The sequence below is a fragment of the Corapipo altera genome, unplaced genomic scaffold (assembly GCF_003945725.1).
Source record: "Corapipo altera isolate COAL_440 unplaced genomic scaffold, ASM394572v1 332, whole genome shotgun sequence".
Taxonomy (NCBI): domain Eukaryota; kingdom Metazoa; phylum Chordata; class Aves; order Passeriformes; family Pipridae; genus Corapipo; species Corapipo altera.
This window is the reverse complement of record NW_020885051.1, coordinates 131,380-153,223: the sequence shown is the minus strand read 5'-3', so window position 1 is coordinate 153,223 and position 21,844 is coordinate 131,380. Positions and strand designations below refer to the sequence as shown.

Here is a 21,844-nt window from a genome sequence, read left to right as displayed (position 1 = left end):
TAGGGGTGTGAGGCACAGCCCTGCTCTCCCACAAGCACTGAACACCCCCAGGGCAGTGCTGGGCTGTTCCACAGCAGCAGGAGGATCTCTGACAAGGAAACTGTGTTAAAAACCCTCTCAGGAGCCCCCTACACAGCCCACACCAGAGAAGAGCCAGCTTGGCTCCAGAGATGGAGAAAAAAGGAGAATTCCATTCCTGGCAGACCAGAAAGAGGAACAGCAGATCAGTTATTCCAAACAAGATAGAAGCTTTTGGAAGCACCAAAGCTGAGACCTGTCTGACAAAGTTTAATGACTTGTAGCTACTCCACTTCCAGTATAAAACCAGGATTCTCAAGGAAATCGGGTACTGGAGCACTGAGCATCTGAGCCGTGGGGGGGGTTGACTGTTCTAAACCACCATCACCTGGCTGGCAAACTGGTTTATGCTCCATCCTCGTCCCTGTCCCTCCAGAGCTCAGCCAGCAATATTCATGCTTAGAAATGTTTTGCTATTCTGACTTGATCTGCCAAAAAATCCATCTTGCACAGTCCAAGTGCCCTGCACAGACACCTCCAGGTAACGTTAACGATGCTGCAGAGGAGAACACCAGGACATGAAAATCTGACAGGTCTGGACTCTATTTCTTCTAGGAAGTGCAGGATTTGGAGTGGAGCACACACAGGACCCCCTCAGGACCAGGGTGAACCACAGCAAGGCTTCTGAGAGAAACTCTCTGTTACACCAGCCCTTCCTTGACTCCTGCCTTCAAAAATAAAGCCCCTGCTACATCTGATGATGGTCAAATTATGGTTGTTCAGCAAGCAGTGCACACCTGGGTTGTGTCCTCGAGTCATGTCCCATCCCTCACCTGTCCAAGTCAGAGAGGGAGGGAGTTCTTAGATCACCTTGGAGTCAGTACTACTGGGCAATGGTCTTTAACTTCCCCCAGGGTTGCTGCCCTGATCCCTCACAGAGGAGCAGAAGCAAACTCCTCTGACACTGCCTTCACTGGCTCCTCCAGCCTGCTCGTTTAATGAGCTCTCATCAGCCCAGCACATCCTTCACCTCCCTGCTCAAGGAAGCTCTGGCAAATCCAAAAGCAGAACTGCACACAGGCTCCAGACAGGGTTTCTGCAGTGCTTCCCAAAACTCCTTAACTGGAAATAACTTCAGTGGTGTATCTGGAGGCTGCACTGCTGATGTGGTTTCAGCCAAGGAGCTCTCACCCTATGGAATAAACCCTTCTCCTTGGCACTACATGCCAAGCTGGATGTCACCTGTTCATGCACAGCATCCTCGTGCTGACCAGGTTTTCCACCTTTGTACTGCTGCAGACACACATCTGCTGTTTGTGCCACAGGAATTGACATTAATTTCACGGAAATCCCCTTCTAACCTCCTGCCCACCCCTGCACAATTCCCTGCCATTCCCTTCAGTCACTGCTTAAATACACATCTCAATATCTGTTTATTAATAATCATCTTCTTCATTTTCTTCCCATGTGTCCAGAGGCTGCTGAAGGCACCTCTGATGAGAAGTTGTCAAGTAGAAAAATCAATGATCAAACATTGCCCAGTCCCTGGGATCACCCACCACTGCCTTTTCAATGATTTGCCATTCACTCTGTATTTCCAGTGCCTGTGAGTGCTCCCTCCAGACCCCAAAAAATGCACTGAGCTAGAAACTTGGGGTAAGAGCACTGAAAACAAACCTATGCCAAGCTCAGCCCAGGGAACATGGGCACTGAGCTATTTTTTTTCCTAGTTTGGACCAAGGCTGGATGTTGTGATGGGTCCACGGAGCCCTGCAGAAGGTCGCGGAGAAAGGAAGAGAAAGGAGAGTTCAAGTTGTCACCCAAGCTCTGCACTTCAGTTAAGCTTCTCATACCCCTGTTACTCATTTTTAGTCTTTCTGGTGCCAGGTGGGATAACCTGAGCCTGGCTGGGAGGGGGAGGAGGAGGTGCCTGCACAGGCAGTGCAGCAGGAACCATCTGCCTGTGGATGGATGTTGGATTTGACCTTTCAAACTTCAGCACAGGCCCCGGGCTCAGCTGAGGAGCTGCAGCCTGGAGACATCAAGATCACACAATCATGGAATTGTTTGGGTTGGAAAAGCCCTCCAAGATCATCAAGTCCAACCATTCCCCCAGCACTGCCATGTTCACCACTGAACATGTGCCCAAGTGCCACATCCACGTGGCTTTTAAATCCCTCCAGGGCTGGTGACTCCACCACTGCCTTGGACAGCCTGTTCCAACGCCTGACCATCCTTTCCATAAAGAAATTTTCCATAACATTCAATCTGAACCTCCCCTGGCACATCTTGAGGCCGTTTCCTCTTGTCCCATCACTTGTTACCTGTGCCAGCAGCAGGAGCTGCAGCACAAATCCCCAGGTCCACATTCCCCAGTGGCCACTAGCACCTCAGTGCAGCCCTCTGGGCACAAGGCAAGCCTTGTCTGCCCCCCTCAGACTCTCCCAGCTTTATTATTTATTAAATTATGAACCTGAGAGGAAAAGCCCTTTTTGTGGGATTTACAACTGGCAGCTCCTCCACATGCTGGATGCAGACAGGGAAGGGACTGTGGCAGCCACTTCCCATCACCCTCTGACTCAAAATACCCCAAGAAGCTACAAAATGGCCAGTGGAGTCAGTTCAGGGAGTGAATTCCCAACCTCTCCAAATCCCACAGCTTTTTCACCCAGCCCAGCCCATTCTCTGTTGTACAAGTTCCACCCAAAGGAACTCAAGTAACCCTGAGCTAAAACTGGAGCCAACTCCACCAGCAACCCCAAGTGAAATGAGTCTGCCATGAGCAGCAAACTCAGCTCAAATACAGTTAAAAGTCAAAAAGCAAATGATGACATTTGAGTTTATACTTCTGATTTCTGTTTTTAATTACCTTGGAACCCAGTTTTAAAGTCACCCAGACGCTCCCCAAGTCTCTTCTTAAATGTAAGGTTTTATAAGCAGAGTCAAATGTAACAAAAACCTGCGTTTTGGAGCTCAGATTAGAAGAAAACTGCTATTTTCAACTTCTTGAGGATCAGAAGCAACAAAGTGCCTCCAGAGCCTCCGTTAGGAATTAAAACCAGGAAAGCTCCGTGCACAAAGTGGGAAATGGAGCAGCAATCTCAGGCAGGGAGGAGCTGAGGCCATTTCAGGAAGAACACAAGCTGACAGTGTATTAGAAATACTGCCCAAAACACTTTGCAGGGTCTGGGTTTTTTCTCCTATAAAGTGAAGTTTTCCAGCAGATTCTCAGTGTGTAATCTGGGAATCAAGGATAACTGATACATGTTTAACTTTTAATCACAACTCCTGCTGCTATTTCATTTCACTTCATCCACTTCTACTGTAACACCCTAAATCTCTAATATTTTCTCTTGTACAGAATGTGATCACACTTTCTCCAGCATTAACTGGCTCCACCAACTATAACTATCCAACACAGGACAGGAATTCCCAGCTGGAAAAAAACCTGCCTATAAAGCTGCCGTTCAACTTCAGGTGCTTAAATCATGCTAATTTGAGTACTTTAAGAGCTAATAATTTCAGGCAATAACATTAAAGAACAATCCATTATTTGCCTGAAAGAGACCCAGAATCAATAGGAGGCACATGTTAATAAAATCCCCCTGGGATGGACATGGGGAATTGCAACAATAGTGCTGCCTCTGCCTTCAAAGGGCATTTTGAGGTGTTGCAACAAATATTAACCCTGCTACAGCCAATTTACTTACTGAGCACATTTTAGGTTACAAATCTCAATCTGGACCCCTCTGTTTATGTTATAACACAGTTTAAACATGGCTAAATGTTGGTTTTGAGCATCCTCTGAGTGTTGGGTTTGGGACGAAGCCGTGACCCTCCTGCACTGGTGGCAACCAAAATCCCTCTGTCCACCCCCAATCCACACCAGGGGTGGAGAGTTTTGGATTAAAAGAAATAAACATCTAGAGCCTGGGTTTCTCTGTGCCTGTCCTGATCCAGCACATGACAGATGCAACTGGGAATAAAGCCTGGAATGTGTTTCCAGTGGTGACAGCTTCTTGTAGATAATTATAAGCAGATTCAAATGTAACAGAGTCAAAAATCTGTGATAAAATTGGGAAAACACTCGGAAATTACAAGTTTTAACCTGCAGGCAGAGTCAGAACGGGGTTCAAAGGCAAGTTTTAGATCAAATTCTGACAGACTGGTGGCAGAGTCCCACCAGTAAAGCCACTGGCTGCTGAAGTGTTTTGTCCAAGGCTGTGCTGCCTCCAGACTCCTGGGCAAAAACCTGCTCCCAGTGAGCTCAGGACATTTTAGGGGAATATTAACTGGCTCACACTGAATATATCCAGTGCCTTAGTAACGACCTATGAAAGAACTGAGGAGTTTCAGAGCAGTGATGGATTTTCAGTAAACACAGACCTGAAGTTAAGATCAAGAACAGAAGTATCTAAACAAGATCCTAATCCTGGCATTCCCCTCGTGTCCCAGCTGTCCTGCAAACATTCCTCCAGCACTCCTGGCCAAGCCATCCCAGCCATGCACAGAAATCACTCCTTTCTCTCTCCCATGAGCTTTGCCTGTGAGCAAACAAGTGCAAATGTCCCGTTTTACTCTTTCAGCCCTTTTTTGCCCTGCTCTGGATGGCTCCCACGGCCCCCACGCTGCTCCCTGAGGTGGAAGGAACAAGGATGATGATGTTTTTCAGGTGTCTGTGCCCACCTAACACTCACCTGCTCGCCTGAGACACAACTATCCCCACAGTGCTCATCCCTACATTTAACTGCTCAGTAACAGGAGCAAAGTAAGAACAAAATGACCCTCCTGGAACAAACCTTCCTTGGCTCGAGCCCCTGCCCTGACACCACTGGAGTTAATGGGATTTTTTTTCCTGTTAACTCGATGGAAACAACCTGCTCCTTCCAAGCCAAGAATGTCATGGAAACAACCCAATCTGGGAGAACTTTCCTGCTCTTGTCACGCCTCTGCTCCTCTTTCCCACCCAACAGTACCACCTCTGTCCCCTCCAAAGCTACAAGAAGCAGCAAGATCACTTCCCAGGGGAAAGAGTTTTGGCAAAGATGAATGGGGGAGCTGATAGAAAGGATAATTTTAGACACCCTGACTAGGACAGAGGGACCTGTGTGTCTGTCCTGACACCAGAGAGGTCCACAGGGTAATTCTGCCACCCCTGAGCTTCAGGTGCCAGAGCTATTCCCAATCCTTACTCTTATTAATGGAGTGGTTCTTTACAAAGTCCAAGTCATGCTACAGGAATACTAAAAGATTCCCACATGTCTGGCCTTCATGGGCCAAGCAATAATGACATTAAGCAGTGCAATGGTAACAGGTAACCAGGTGTATCACACAGCAAACGTGGTGACTGGGAAGTCGTTTGCTTTGCTCCCAGTTGGAAAAGCAGGATTCTCTCAGTTGACATCTTCAGGCAACTTAATCCACTGATCAGTTTGGGAAATACCCAGAAAAAGTTTCTAGTGATGTGAGAAGGCAAAAAAAAAAAATCTCCCAAACACCTGGCAAGGATCCCTACAGGTTCTCCTTCCCTGTAGGAGGGGGTGGTTCACGGGAGCAGTGACCCCACTTGTGAGTTGTGTTACTCAGCGTTGCAGGCAGCTCGTTAGAGGGTTATGCAGGTGCTAGTAGCTACTAAGGGGTGGTTTCCTCCACTCTGAGTTAGTAGGTGAGTCACCTCCACCCCCAAACCCCCCCAGGCAATTAGTGCAGGGTGATAACGAAGGGGCAGGTACTGTACCTGGTGATGGGCAGGTCGAGGCCCCGCTGCAAACTGAGGAAAGGCGGGAGAAACAAACACAAAAGGAAAGGCACAAAGAGTCAGAAACACCACAACGAACCAAAATGTCACAGTCTATGCAAAATAAACCCACAGAAAATAAAATAACAACGACACACTCAAAAGCTTTGCTGCAGGACAGCGACAGACAGGGACCGAGGTGTCAGATGGACATGGGGGCTGGAAGGAGCAGCTCCCAGGATCCTACAGGCACTCTAGTGGAGGGATGCAGGCATTCCTTACCCTGCCTGAGAAAAGAACATGAAACCAAAAAACAAAAACAAACAAACAAACAAAAAAAAACCAAAAAAAAAACAAAAACCAAACAACTTAAAACAAGCAGCAGTGGAGGTTTGGAAACTGTTTAAAGTGGAGGGAAATGGTTAAAGCAGCTGGACTCAGCCGTTCCGGGTATTTGTGGGATTGAGGATGGACACTCACGGCTGGGGAGCAGGGAAGAGCCAGGCACAGGTAGTGACCTGCCAGCCAGGGGCTGTGGGACATCCCTGCAGGGTAAAGAGCAGCAATTCCTTGCACATACACCCCCTTTTCCTTCATTTCCAGCTTGTTTTTCTCCCTCAGGATCACAACAACCCCCTCCTTAATGAGTGGGATTGGTCACCCCCTCTGAAAGACAAGGACCAGGTTATCCCATGGTGTCCCCACTGAAGGACATCTGCAGTGGAGTCTGGATGGAGAACAGGAGGTCCTGGTTCCCAGCCCTGAGCTCAGGCTACTGAGTCACTTCCCACTCACTTGGGTTAAACACGGAGGAAAATAATCCCAGTTGAACATGCTCAGTCAACATTCAAAGCATTTCCCAATAAGGAATTGATTGTTAAAATAGAAATAAAAATGAATGCAAGAAATGGAAAATATAAATAAAGATGACAAGGTGTCTTCTTCCAGAGCTGAGTTAGGTGTTGAAACCTTTAATTCTCAGTGCAATGAGCATGATGAGAGCAGGAAAGCCTATTGATAAGAGCTCCAATAATTACTGGAACAATCAAAACTAGTGATCCAGAGTGGATTTTCCCCACCACGTGCCTCTACTATGATGGCTCAGTGACTTAAGACACATGGTACAGCCCATCTCTGCTCATTCAGGGACTCATTGTGGTTTCATTTCTGCCTGGGAACAGTGATCAAAACTGGCTACTAATTATTGGTTTTCTTAATAAGAGGGTTTTTCTGAAAGGAAAAGTGGGCCAGGGTTCACATGCAGCCCTTCCATCTATTTTAATGCCATCAAACATGAAGCAAAGTATAAATATCCACTGGCCCAGCTGATTTTTTTCCTTTATAAACACTTTAATTGCCTAGATCTAAGATTTCCAAGAACTGCTAATACTGGTGTTTATATATTCCTTCTGCCTTCACCTCACGGTGACTCTTGGATGGAGAGTCATAAAACCCTTCAGAAAGGAGTGAATTCGAATGCACACATGTTTCTGGCACGAGGGTTTATAAAGAATGACCTGCACTGGTTCACCAAATAGTTTTTTCACCCTGGAAAATTTTCCCTAAGCTTTAGATTAAAGAATAAAAAAGCAAAGCCTGGTCACCTTGTAAGACTAAAAAGCTAAATTTTAATTTTAATAAAAGAGAAGCACTCAGAGCCTCCCAGCATCCTCCTGAGGCTCCAGGTGGGAAGAGGACAGTGGCTCTGTGGATGAGGAGAAACAGGCACCTGGATGAGTCTCAGGAGGTAAAAGCACTTCAAGTCCCTATTTCCCTGAAGAACTCCCCCAGACCAGCTCAAATGCCTTGGGACAAGGGACTCAGGGACCCCTGGAAGGGGTGAGCCTTTCCATGGGGTGACACACTCTGTGCTGCACACCAGTGAAAAAAAACTACCCAAAAAGAGAATGATGGGGTGCAAAAACCTTGTGCTGCTTCGCTTCAGGGCCAAAGCACCTCTCCCATCCCTGTTCCACAGAGAAGATTTGTTCTCACTGTGCTTAAGGCAGGAGCTGGAAGTTTGTATCTGAAGAAGCTGGAATATACTCTGTGGTGGAAAGTAATGTGTTATAAGAAAAAAATAAAGAAATTAAATAAAAGCTCCAAGTTAGTGAAAAATGCCTCATCTATTTTGCACTGGTCACCACTGGCTCTTGATTTTTTATTTAAATAATTCAGGTTGATAGGAATTATTCCTATTAGTAGCTGTAAGCAACAGAACAAACTGTAGTCACTGCTGGCTCCGATTAAAATTCACACTTGGGGTTGTTTTTTCTCTGTTTGATGAAGACAGTAGACAGGAAAACTTTATAAATCCTGGGTCCAACCTTCCTGCGCCCTCATTCCCTACAGTCCTCTGTGGGCACAGGGAATGTTCTCTCCCTGGGGGTGTTGGCCCACACCTCACACCCCCCCTGGATCGCTCAAACACCCTCTCCAGCACGTCTTTTTTTGGGCAGAACTCCTAGCATTGGACAGTTTGTGTTTAAATCCCCTGGTGCTCAGGGCTGGAATGGCCAGGAGAGCACAGATAACTTTCAGCAGTGCTGAAGGACCTGGATTTCGTTTTCCTTCCCCAGCTGGAGCTGCACTTTGCCATTCCCGCTACTGGGAGCGATGCGAGCGGGGAGCAAACATGAAGCCAGTTGGATTGCAAAGGCTGCTGTCCTGGGAGGAGCAGCAAAGCCTGAGCTCTGCAATTCCAACGGCCCTCAGATGCAGGACGGGATGGAGGAAGCTCCAGTCCCTCCAGGAAGTGGGGCTGGGATCAATCCTGGCCCACACGGGGCTGTGCTGTGGGAGCCCAGGGATGGCAAAACCACCCTCCTCGTCCCCTCCTCACCCTGCCCTCACCACCAAAAAGGATGGTTAAAAAAGAAATAAAAATAGAATAATAATTAAATTAAAAAAAACACAAATAAATCAAGCCTAGAACAAAATGCAGGAGTAGCTCAGGCCCGGGCCAGTCTTGCATTTGCTTTGGGGTGGGAGGTGGAATGAGATGTGATGGGTGGGAGCAGCTTTTAGTCATGAGGTGGAGATGGTCACAGCAGAGCAGATGGCAAAACCTGCACACAGGAGAGCTCAAAAAAATAGAAAAAAATGCCTGATGGCTGCAGACAAAAATCCTTCCTCGAGATCTCCTCAGGAACGGGGCCAAACCCCTACAATTTGGTGTTTTCTGGCCGAATTTCCTCCAGGTGCTCTCTGTGGAGTGACAAACCCCAAGGGGCCCTGGTCTCTGTCCTACCTCAGATCACACCCCCCCAGCTGTAACTCAGTTTGGGCCCTTGTGTCACCTTGGGACCTTTGTCACCACCTCACCTGGCAGAGGCTGCCACGGCAGCTCGTGCTCTCAGCAAAGAAGCAAAATCAGTGCATTTCTGTAGCCAACAAAAAGATGTGGTAAAAAATAAAAATAAAGAAAGAAAGGAAGAAATAAAAACGGTGCCATGGGCACAATTGCCTGCAAGAAGGAGTACAGTTTGTTATATTGCTTACAATGCAGTATTTTATCCAGCCTCTTCCAGCCAGGGACCTGTAAACCGGACTCTGTTCCAAAACCTTCCTCCTCTTCCAGTTGTCTGTGCAATGTATTGGCACTGTTCTGCTGGGCTGTCAAAAAAAACTGGTTTAGAGATGCAGCTCTTCAGTCAGGTTTTTGCTCCAGTTCTAACCACACCAATTTAGCTGTGCTTTGCAACAATTAAAGAAAAAAGGTGATTATACTTACTGAGGAAAGAGGTTTTACCAGCTGTGTCCTGCATTACTGATCAGAATGGGGCACTAAGGACAAATTCCCAGCTGTCCACACCACAGAACTCTAAAATTGGTGTTAATTGGCTCATTTATCAGCACAGAGGTTCATGGGCCTCAGAACAAACCCTCCTGGACTGACTGTCCTGGAGGGGAACCTCCAGGAGCCGGGCCAGCACATTGGTGTGGCTGCACACCAGGGGTACAACTATTTATACCTGTTTTGTGGACAAACTACTCTTTCTTGGAGGCTTTCACTTTGCTTCAGCAGCATTTGCCTTACTCTAGGAAGAGAAGAATGCTGGGGAGGGAACAGGGGGCAGTGACCCGAAGGTGTCACGACACAGGACACGGGATTGTGCTCCCTCCAGGGACAGAGGCTCGGGACGTGGTGATGGGAAGCCACCATGCCTCCAGAAGCTGGGCTAAGCCTCTGCTGCCCTAGGAGGGTCTCCTAACATCATGTGGAGCTGTACTATGAACAGAGATTCCCCAGAAAGAGCCTGGCTTGGGGAACCAAAGTCCTACAACAGCAGAGCGGTCTCACAATAAACACACACCTCAAAAAAATAGACTATGGAGGACAATCAGACCTAAAGTTGGATGAAAAAGGGGCTCAGCACAAAAAGACCTGAGTACACAGAAGCTCTAGGTCACATGTGAGAACCTCCAGGGTTAGACTTGATCAGTAGCACTGATTTGGGAGCAATGCCCAGAGCCACTGGACACTGAGTGCTGCTGCAGAGAACCGCTGGTGTTTGATCTCTGGTCTATCCCTGCACAAAACACTTCCCTAAAGAAAAAAGAAAAAGAAAAAAAAAGAAGAAAAGAGAAAGATTCTGGGAATGAACCTGAACTCTACAATGAAGTGAACCTGAAAGCAACTAGGCTAAAAATAAATTATGTTATTTGAAGTAGATGAGAATCCCTCCATCGCTTCTTTAGCCACTTTAGAAGGAAAATTACCCTACCAGGACAGTGTCTGAAAAACTCAGGCAAGGTTTGTCATTCGGAATGTGCTTCCAGGTCAGTAAAATGGGCTTTTCAGAGAACCAACCATGTGCTACAGACACACACAGACAGAGAAACACACCAACGAGGAAGAAAGAACAGGAGGAAACGCTGCCGTGGGCTCCTTACCGGCGAGCGGGTCTGAGGCTGGGTGTTCATTGTTTGAGGGGCTTGAGGGTACACCAATGTGGTTGGAGCTGCATTCTGTCCTGAGGGGTAAGGAGCCTGCCAGGGAACAAGAAAAATCAATATAAAATGAGTGTATTCAATGATTCATCCCCAAAGATAAGAATGGAACATGTTATCACACAGAGTGATTGACATGGAGATAAAGACGACAAGATCGCAATGGAAAAACCTTCAACAAGGACCCAACTAAGTTTTCAATGTTATCTCTCACAGTAGTAGCTTACTACTGTTAAGGAAGTACCAGTTACTTACTCATTACTATGTCACTCAGAGTCTACTACTATTTGTTAAGTGAGCTCCCCAAGCACCGCAGCAAAAAACAAGCAAAGAGAAACATCAACCCAACACTAAACCCTGCGTGTCCAAACCCCCGGCCACATACACAGGATTGCCAAAATCCTCCTCTGAGCTGGCTGTCAAGGAAAGCATGAACTGCAGAGAGGGCCAGTAAATCCTCCAAAACCAGGCAAAAGTGAGAAACAACCTCGAGTGGATTCACCAGAAGCCATTAAAGCATTTCCAGTGCAGTGAATGGCCTGAAATCATCCCAGATGGAAGGCAGGCCATGGCTACAGGCACATCATGGGCTCTGCAAATTTTTCCTAGTTCCACCCATTTCCATGGGCTGTAACAATTTATGCCACCAGATGCTCTCCCCAGTGTTGCTTGCCCAGGGTAACAATAAACTGGGGCTGTGGAGTTCTGCTGATGACGCCTTTTAATGAGACATTTGGAAATAACTTTTCAGAGCGCCTTTTTCCTCTTTCTTTTTGAACAAAAACATTAGAACTTCCTATATTATTTTTTTAAACAGTTATTATTGTAGTGGCACAACACCCAGCCAGCAGCCTGAGACAGTGTTTGCTTTCAAGAATCACAGAATCATTAAGGTTGGAAAAGCCCTCCAAGATCTTCGAGTCCAACCCTTCCCCAGCACTGCCAAGGCCACCACTAAACATGTCCCCAAAGGCCACATCCACACGTATTTAACACCTCCAGGGATGGTAACTCCACCACTGCCCTGGGCAACCTGTGCCAGTGCCTGATCACTCTTTCCATGAAGGAATCTTCCCTAATATCCAACCTGAACTCAAGGCCGTTCCCTCTCCTCCTGTCCCTTGTTCCCTGGGAGCAGAGCCCGACCCCCCCAGCTCCCCCCTCCTGTCAGGGAGTTGCAGAGCCAGAAGGTCCCCCCTGAGCCTCCTTTTCTCCAGGTTGAGTCCCCCCAGCTCCCTCAGCTGCTCCTGCTGCTCCAGCCCCTTCCCAGCTCCGTTCCCTTCCCTGTACACGCTCCAGCCCCTCCGGGTCCTCCTTGGCCGGAGGGTCCCAGCGGTGCCCCCGGGGCTGGAGCTGCCCTGGCCATGCCCAGCACAGGGGACAGACTGTTAAGTCTTTTTTTCCTTCTTTTCCATCCCTAGACATAAAACCCCCAACTAATCCCCAACGATCAAAATGTAACACAAAGTAAATGAAAATACAGTTTAGAAACAATCTGACCAGGAACTTCCCAGCCTCGGGAAAAAAAAGAAGGAAAAATAAAACAAAAACAAATAAAAAATGTGGCACAGGGGATGAGGGGACTGAGTGCAGTCCAAAAAGATCTCATCCTAAACACCAACTGCTGCAACACCTCCTATTCCTTCTTTGGGACCGCACTCAAACTGCTTTTTAAAGAGTAAAACTTACACACAACTCCATAGAGATGTGAGGACACTGTTATTACCACCCAAACTAACCAAGCAGGACCTTCTGTTGTTTTCTACCTGACTCCCTGATTGTTTTGTGGGTCAAAATGAAGATAAAAATGCAAGTCTCCAAGTACACCACCAGATCTGTGCTGTGAGGACACCAAACACACTGGGCAGGGTATTTACCCAGAGAATGTTATTCTGTAGTGGTTTATACCAACACAGCAGCACAGACTCTGGCTCAGGAGCAATTAAAAGCTTTGATCAGCCCCTGCACAGCCTCTGACAGGTGAGCAGGGCAGGTTTTCCCTGTCCCTCCTCTCCAGGAGCTCAGCTGATCGGATCCTCTCCAGCCAGCCCTTCCCTCCGTCCTTACCACTGCCAAAAACTAATTCATGCTAACAACTAATTTGAAAGAAGTCTTCTAATGCTTTTTTATTTTTGAGATGTCAGATGCAACATCAACTATTTCCCCCTTTTATTTGCCAGGTTTGACTGTGCTGGAGCTGGAGGTGTCGATGCCTACAAAGGATGTACCAGTGGTGCAGAAGGACAAGGCACAGGGAGCTCCAGTGTCTTTTCATCCACAGCCTCTAGAAGTTGTCCTGCATTTGTAGGATCCTGCTGCTGACTTTGTGCTTCTGGGATCTCTGCCCAATGTGAGATTAGGGCCTCTCTCCTTGGAGGATCAGTGGATTGCTGTCAGTCCACGCACCTTGCACAGGGTCCTGATGCTGCTCTTTGTGTCACAGAATCCTAAAATGGGTTGGGTTGGGAGGGGCCTTAAAGCTCAACTCATCCCACCCCTGCCATGGGCAGGGACACCTTCCACCAGCCCAGGTTGCTCCAAGCCCCGTCCAACCTGGCCTTGGACACTGCCAGGGATGGGGCAGCCACAGCTTCTCTGGGCACCCTGTGCCAGGGCCTGCCCACCCTCCCAGGGAGGGATTTCTTCCCAATATCCAACCTAATCCTGCCCTCTTCCAATTTAAATCTACTCCCTCTTGTATCTCTTCCACCAGCCAGCAGTGAGCACACAAGGTGGGTGACAGGAAATATTATGAATAGATAATATCAATAAATGGATCAGCTGAATGGGAGCTCCTTGTGCCTCCAGCTGTGTGTGTCAAGAGGTGAGACCTCATCCCAAACTGCTGCTCCCACAGCACCTCAGCAACAAGAAGGGAATATCTACTATTCTCCCCTGCCTTCAGGGTCATGAAAACATGCTTTCTTCAGGCTTAAATTGCATCTGACAGAGCAAAGCCTAAGTCATCTAACTCCCAAAGCCAAACTCAAGTATTAATGCTGGCCCAAAATCCCACCTCCAAAACAGCCCCAGGGGTTTTTTAATCACCCAAGCCAAAGGAAATGTGAAAGAAAGGAAGCACAGTTATCACTGAGCCTAAAAAGCTTTGAGTTCAGCAGCAAGGCCATAAACCAGGCATTTGGACACAGTGCCAACAGCACCCCCTCACTGGTGACACGTCACTTCTGACACTGGGGGCTGACAGGATGACACAGCCCGGTGTTACACTTCCCCTAGTGTTTAAACCCTACCAGAATAAACAGAGCATTAAGTTAAAAATAAAGAAAAAAGCCACATAAAGGCTTAAGTTGTGGCCACTGAAGGGTTTCTGCTATTAAGGTGTCACCAAACAAGGTGGCTGTGGACAAGTGACCGCTGTGGGTGCGAGGTCACAACTCTGCCCTAAGGAACAAGTGCAACACAAACTCCACTGCAGACCACAAACATCACCTAAATAAACATGTTTTACAACTATTGCACAACAACAAACACTTCTGCCCAGCACGTTTCAAACCATAGCGAGGTTTTGCCTTAACTGGTATTTGTGTTAGAAACGTAACAGGGGGGAATAAAAGGGAGGGGGAAAAGTGGTTTATAAATTTCTGCAGGTATTAACTTCACATATAAGACTGTGGGAGCCTAAATAAATTATCAAAGATCCAAGAGAATAAATCACAGCCTTCTGCGGCTTTTCAGCCCTGTCAGCTGATTAAAGCATTGCATCTATTCATCTGTCCAAGGGACTTTGTCTGTGCCAAGCAGCTAAACAGGAACAGAAAGTAAGGTGGTCACGTGCAGTCACGTGGCAATACAGGGCTCCAGGGCTGGAATGCTGAGGATGGAGTGAGGGGATGAAGAGATCAGCAAGGAAACGCTCCAAAAATCCCCTAAATAAACCCCTGGGGAGAGGAAGGCAGGGAAGGAAGCACCACTCTGCAGCAAGTGTTGGTTCTGAAGCATCTAAAGGCTGGACTGAATCCCTGGAGTTCACAGAAGTGCTGCTGAGCTGCTCCACTTGGACACACAGCTATTTGCTTCCCTTCAAGCTCTCCCTTCCCTGATTTTGTATTTCAGCTGTGGCTGGTGGCGGGGGGAGGAAGGTGATAATAGCTGAGAGTTTAATATTCCCACAACTTGCTGGGAAAACCCTCTCTCTGGGCTGTTTCCACCTCGGGTGCTGCTGTGCTAAGCAAGAAAAAAATAATCACTATCAACAAAACAACTGAAAAAAAGTTATTCTTAGCTCAGTCCCCGAGCTGGTTAATAAACACTGAGCCTGCTGCGTAACATGACTCCCTCGGGACTGCCTGTCCTGGGAATAAACAGGCAAAGTACACACACCAGCCTCACAAAAGCTGAGTCACGCAGCTCTGCCTCTGGAAAATTTTTTTGGGAACAAAACTCTTCCACCTCCAGGCAGAACAGTGTCCCCTCCTGAGGCTGGGGTGGTGTGGGAAGGGGTTAATCCCGATTCCTGAGCCCTCTCCTGACTCAGGGAAGAGGCTGGCTGGGTCTATATTTATGGAGTTACACACGAGGAGGAGAACTGGACCTGCAGCTCCGACACATGACCGTGACTCAGGAGCTCTGCTGCTGCTCCCGCTGTGACCTTGGGGGGAACCTTCACACTCCCAGTCACTTCCCAGTAACACCAGCACAGCCACTGGGCTCCTGGGTGGGGAGAACTCCAGTACCACTGCACATCAGCACAAAGCTTTAATCCCTGGGGAGGAACGGGACAGCAAGGAAAACACTTCAGAACAACACGAGGGGTGTGCTGGCAGCCCTTGCATGTCCCAGAGAGTCCCAAAGGGCTTTTTTCCTGCCCAGTGTGGAGCTTGCAAAGAAATAATACCATATTTTTATGGTATCTTGCCCAAGTGGTTTATATGTCATTATATCTCATATATCACTGCATTAACAAATGGAAAAAACGCAGCTAAAAACCCACCAAAAGGGCCACCACATTTATTTTAAAAAATACCTTTTTACTCTTTTATGTTGAGAAATAAAATACAAAAAATATGCACAGGCTGGAAATAGGAAAAAGCTGTTGTGAGATCCAGTTTTTTCCTCAAAAGACCCCCCCCATTTCTCCTGCTGAACAGGTACCTCTGTACAGCACTGGTCTTTTCCCAAGCCATTCCCTGACCCAGTTAAACGCTAAATATTGATCCAAACCCCCCAGCTGGGCACTTAGAGGAACACTCAGTCTTCTTCTGCTAAGGGATCCTATCCCCTAAATTTATAAATTCTTCCTTACACAAGCCCCTGAGACCAAAGGCAGCTGCCCCTGGGGGAAGGCACAGGAGAGGAGGATCTCTGCCCGGGTGTTCCCTTTGTGTCCCTGTTTTTAACAACCAGACTCTGTTTTCATTCCAGCTGCTGAACTATTTTCCTCGAGTAAAACCACAAAGGGAACGTGGGACGGGCTGTGCTGATGCACCAGCCCTTGAGGCTGCTCTTGGAGACTCTTCCCCTGGGTCAATGGCCTGGGCAGCAGGAATTCGGCCTTGGATGCAGGTGAAGAAATCGCCACAGCAGCACAACCCATCCCCTGCCTCACACGTGTGGAATGATGGTGACAGCAAGGATGGTGGCTTTTAGTTCTGAATCCTCATTTCTCTGTCGAGCTGGGCTGGCTCTGCCCTCCCACAGCCTCCAATCCAATCCCTGTGATAACTCAATCACTGGAACCCGAACAACTGCAGCCCTCCAGGACCCAACGAGTGAAATCTCAGCATTCAGCTCTTAGAAAGTAAAGAGGATTATAATTTAAACCCTGTATCTTCATTTCTCCCTAATGAACTCAGGCAGGCTGGAGCAGCAGCTCCTCAGGCTGCCCCTCCTCACACCCAGCTCCTTTATTTCCCCTCCAGCTTTGTTTTCTGACTGGCCTGGATTTTAATAAAGGTGTATCAGCACTAACTCAGTGTTGGGAGAAGCAGCTTTTCCAGTCTCCCCAAAGGCAGCTGCTCCTGTTCCTGCACTGCCTTCCAGGGAAAACGGTTCAAACTTCCAAAGACTCAATGTTACAGCAAGATTATGTTTTTTATCTGATATGAAAAGCTGTATTATTGCAAGGCAGAGATAACAGCTGCAGCCAGAGCATCCCAGAACAGCCCAGAATCTCCACAGCCCACAGACACGTGGGCAATGAAAGGTTCATTTTCCATCCTGGTGCTGCCTTAGGAACATCAAGGCAAAGGGATGAGCAGGGTCCTGCTCTCCCTGGCTTTACCACCCTCCCAGGGGCTGCAGTGGAGGAGGTGAAGCAGCTTTTGACCTAAATCAGTATGTTGGCAGTGGACAAAATAAACCCCTTTGTGACTCCCAGAGCTCTGGAGATGCCCAGGATCAGCCCCTTGACCTGCACCTGACCACAGACAGGGTATCACTCAGCACCTGCACTTCTTTTGGACATATTTGTATTTTATTGTTTTGGCAACCAGATAATTCAAATCAATCTCTCTTTGTCCCCCCTGGGGTGCTCTGCAGGCAGCAAAACAGGCTTGGAAGCTGCAATGGGTATGATGTGAAAATTTGTGTATGGCAGGAAAAAATCCAGAGTATCTGTAACATGTAACTCCAGCTCATCTGCAAATATTAGAAATGATGATGGAGAAACCTAAATTGTTAAATTTATTCATTTCAGCCTTTCCTACACAGCAGCCTCTCAAATAATGCATAAAGCACAATTTCCCACTACTCCTGCGAATTATCTCAGCTTTAAAAATAGCATGACAATGATTAAACCACTAAACAGGGATAATTCCCCTCTAAATGTTTCTCTATTACAATGACACTTGACCTGCAGATCATCACACACCCCCTCAGGTCACTCTGCTTAAACACAGTCCTCATTCACAGCTACGTGTACAAACACGCAGGGTTTGGTCACACCACAGCAGAAATGCTGAATTTTTGAAGCAGCTCATTTGCAAATTATCCAGAATCACTGAAATCAGCTTGTCTTCACCGCTGTAAAATTAAAATATGTGGGTTTTTTACTTTTTTGCCTCTCTAGGCCAGTGCTGCTCCCCTGGAGGTGCGTCAGGACGTGGGAAACATTTTATATAGTACTTGGAATATTCCAAGTCCCATTAAAATCAGCGATGAAAGGACCAGAGCTCTTCTCTGACACTGGACAGGTCGTGCAGATGTGGAGTTTTCACTTTAACACAGTTACAAACACCTGTGGTGTCCTGATGGAGGGGCTGGGACGGGACCAGGGTGGGACATGGGACAAAGTCTCTGCACATGGGATTTACTGGGAAACTCCCAGGCTTGGATTTGGGTGGAAGAAAAGAGTAAACAGGAACTGTGATTGTTCAGTGAGTTTATTTAAATATGTAGGTTTTTTTTAAAGCTATTCCTTTCAAATGCCAGGTCAGCTCCAGGTGTCTTGTCTGATTTTTGAGATTCACCAAATTGAAGACAAGTAAAACAAGCAGAGAAGAAGCAGCTGGCATCACCACTGCCCTTCTTCTCACAAGGACACTGGTTTAATTCCCTCTTTTTCCATAAGCCCAGCCTTCAGGAGAATTCCTTGTGTTGGTAAATATGAACATTTCAGTGGCAGGTGCTCCTGCCACAAGATGAGCTTTAAGGCCCCTCCCAACCCAAACCATTCTGGGATTCTGTGATTAAACTCAGCCTTTAAAAGGATACAAATATCCTGACCCAGGAGGAATTACTTCTCTCTGCCCTTCATCCTCTGCAGCAGTTTGTCCTGGGTTACATCACCTGTGTCATTACCTGCCCTGAGAAAGTGCTAACCACCTTTTTTATGGTTTTGTGTGATTTAATGTCACCTATCTGAGCAGGCAGAACAGAAAGGAACAGGGAAACTGAGTCCCAAGGAACAGCCACAGAGCTACAGGTATTTTTCCTTCTTTAACATGGATAATCAGACTGTCACCAAGGGCAGGTGGTGAAGGAAAGCTGCTCTGCTCTTCCCTGTACAAAGACAGTTTGTGCAACACAGACACAAGATGCCCGTTCCTGACCTGCTGGAGCAAGTCCAGAGGAGGCCACGGAGATGCTCCACGGGTGGAGCCCCTCTGCTCTGGAGCCAGGCTGGGAGAGCTGGGGGGGTTCACCTGGAGAGGAGAAGGTTTCAGGGAGACCTGAGAGCCCCTTGCAGGGCCTAAAGGGGCTCCAGGAGAGCTGGAGAGGGACTGGGGACAAGGGATGGAGGGACAGGACAAGGGGGAATGGCTTCCCACTGCCAGAGGGCAGGGATAGATAGGATATTGGGAAGAAATCCTTCCTTGTGAAGGTGGGGAGGCCCTGGAATGGATTTCCCAGAGGATGCCCCATGCCTGGAAGTGTCCAAGGCCAGGTTGGATGGGCCTTGGAGCAACCTGGGATAGCCCATGGCAGGGGGTGGCACTGGATGGGCTTTAAGGTCCCTCCCAACCCAAACCATCCAGGGATTCCATTATTTGGTTCTGTGAATCCCTGCAAACCAGCAGCATGAAGGGTGGCTCTGAAGGCAGACCTGACTACACTCAGGATGGATGAGCTTTAAGGTCTCTCCAACCCAAACCATTCCATGATGGTGTGCTTTTCTCAGCAGCAATCCTGGATGTGTCCATCCCTCACCACAGAGCAAAGGCAAACAGGACACCCAGCTTGGGGAGGAAAGAAAACCCTCCTGCTTCCCAGGTCAGCTCCAGCTGATCAGCCCACACCCAGCTCCAGACCCAGCGACGTGGTCAGTAGAGGATCCAGGCTGGAATACTGAAACCAGTGGGATTTTGAGCCATGGGGGTGGACAGATGTCCTGCCAGTGGCTGTGCCCTCCCAGAGCCACCCCTTTATTAAATCCATCAGCACAGAACCTGCCTGGGTTTGGAACTGGTGCTGACGAAGGCGCGAGGCCGCGGGGAAGGTCCCTGTAAATCACCCCATAACATCTGGAACTGCTGCCGTGGGTTTCCTTGGCTCCTTTCCGAGGCTGAACTGCCAGGCCCTGCCTGGCTGCAGCACCTGGCTCACAGCCTGGGGTGGGCTGCTAATGACCACCACGTAATTAGGGAAATTGGTATTTTCTATAATAAAGATACTCAAAAACAAGGCATGTACGTGTGCCTGTGTGTGCTGGGGCAGAATTCCAACACCTCCACTTCTGGGAACGTCAGCACAGACACCCTGGAGTTCACAAAGCACCTTTCACTCGTCCTTTAAAATTCTGTCCCATTTTAAGAAAAGCATGAACTTTGAGGACAATTACTTGTGCTCAGGAACACTACCTCAGTCAGCCCAGACCCTCCTCCAGAGCATCAGCAGGTTTGCAGTTTTCCTCCTATTTTTCCCCAAAACGCAACAAAAAGCTCCAAAAATTTGCCACCTTCTATCTCTGAGGATGTTCCCATCCTTGGAAATATTCAGAACCCATGGGGATGTGGCCCAGAGTTCCCTGCTCCAGCTGACCCTGATTTGGACCTGATCTCCAGGTCTCTTCCAACCTTCACCTGGCTGAGTCCAGGGAAGCAATCAGGTGAAATATTCAAGATTTATCAAATTACACTGAAACCCAGAAATACCCTGTGTATAAAGTGTCTGAAGTTGCACAAATTTAAAGCAACTGAATAAATTATTGGTTTCTAACAGCCCTGTAAAGAGGGGTCTGTGGAGATCATGGGCACAGCCCTTCCAGGCTACGGGGGAGCCAAAATTGGAATTACTGCTCTGGAATCTTTGTCATTTCCATGGAAAGCAGCACGGTGAGAGCTCAGCTGGCAGGAGAACCGGGCTGGTTATGGATTCAAACCCTCACCTCTGAATGTGGCCCTTTCTCCTGCAGGTAGAAATGGCTCCAGAGGTTATTCCTCAGTTCCCAGCCTGACACAACAGTGAATGGTGGAATCCCGTAATTCCAGGGCTCCCTCTCCCCACTTTTATCTGGCTGCTGGGAATATTTTATGCCCTCTGTGTTTACAAAATGCAGGCTGAGTAAAGCCCTGACTTTTGTGCTGACTCTGGTGCTTTATGGAACACATGGTGTTTGTTTAAAAAACTGCCTGTTTTCTGGAGCATGCAAGAAAACAGCCATTAAATCGCAGGGAACAGAAGGTATTATTACAGAAGGGATTCCAGAACTGGAATTATTAAATGTAAGAAAATGGCAAGTTGCCTCGTATTGTTTTGTCTTCTTATATTATTCATAAAACTGTGGTTCAACAAGTGGCACAGTCTAAAAAGCAACAAAATAAAGCCCAGAGCACGTGGCTGCGAGAACAGAAAACACATATGGAAAAGTCCTGAAGGAAGGGATCTGTGGAATTTTAAAATAGCTACAGAGAAATTTGATTTTCTATTAAAAATGCTATTTCACTCCCTCCCCCAAAGAAAAGCTACTGGCAAGTTTAAAACTGCTTTTGATTCACAATAATCTCACAAGCCAAATAAAGCCATTTCCGCTCGCACCAGGCCAGGATGGGCTGTGTGGCCAAGACACCCACAGGGAGCTTTCCCATTCCAAATCCCTCCATTTGCACCAGGGTGGAAGGGCCAGGGAACACTCTGAGCCAGGCCACAGTCACTCCTGGGAGGAAAAGCTCAAGCAGCTGCAGAAATCTCTGCCCACTGGGCACAGCAGAGCACTTGGAGAAGGATCAAACACACCTCTCAGAGCAGGGATTTCCTACAAGGGCCTGGAGTGGCAGGACAAGGGGAATGGCTTCCCACTGCCAGAGGGCAGGGTTGGATGGGATACTGGGAAGAAATCCCTCCCTGGGAGGGTGGTGAGGCCCTGGCACAGGTTGCCCAGAGAAGCTGTGGCTGCCCCATCCCTGGTAGTGTCCAAGGCCAGGCTGGAGCAACCTGGGAGGGTGGAAGGTGTCCCTGCCCATGGCACGGGGTGGCACTGGATGGGCTTTAAGGTTCCTCCCAACCCAAACCATCCTGGGATTCCATTATTTGGGATTCCATGAGATGATTCTGTGAATCCCCTGCAAACCAGCAGCACGAGGGGTGGGTCTAAAGGCAGACCTAGTCCTGACTAGACTCAGGATTTGTGCTGCAATCTTCCCTTTGCACGTGTACCTGATAAAATTGGAATGGATTTTTCTTTATTTCCTTTTCTTGTTGGAAAAAAAAAAGACTTGAAGGCTGTTTCTAGTCCTTCTT

The 21,844-nt window shown here is 47.9% G+C and overlaps 1 protein-coding gene across 14 annotated transcripts in view; it reads right to left on the bottom strand.

Moving 5' to 3' along the window:
* The window catches only part of EIF4G3 (eukaryotic translation initiation factor 4 gamma 3), a 144,451-nt gene that overhangs the window by 66,551 nt on the left and 56,056 nt on the right, over positions 1–21,844 (bottom strand). For 8 of the 14 annotated variants that reach the window (XM_027668755.1, XM_027668747.1, XM_027668743.1 and 5 more), the window contains 3 exons: positions 10,652–10,747; positions 9,257–9,370; positions 5,756–5,788 (listed from right to left, as the gene is read on the bottom strand). In XM_027668755.1, coding sequence (XP_027524556.1) covers positions 5,756–5,788; positions 9,257–9,370; positions 10,652–10,747 — 243 coding nt within the window. The remainder of the gene's footprint in view (positions 1–5,755; positions 5,789–9,256; positions 9,371–10,651; positions 10,748–21,844) is intronic. The other 6 variants (XM_027668751.1, XM_027668753.1, XM_027668752.1 and 3 more) reach the window with 3 other exon arrangements.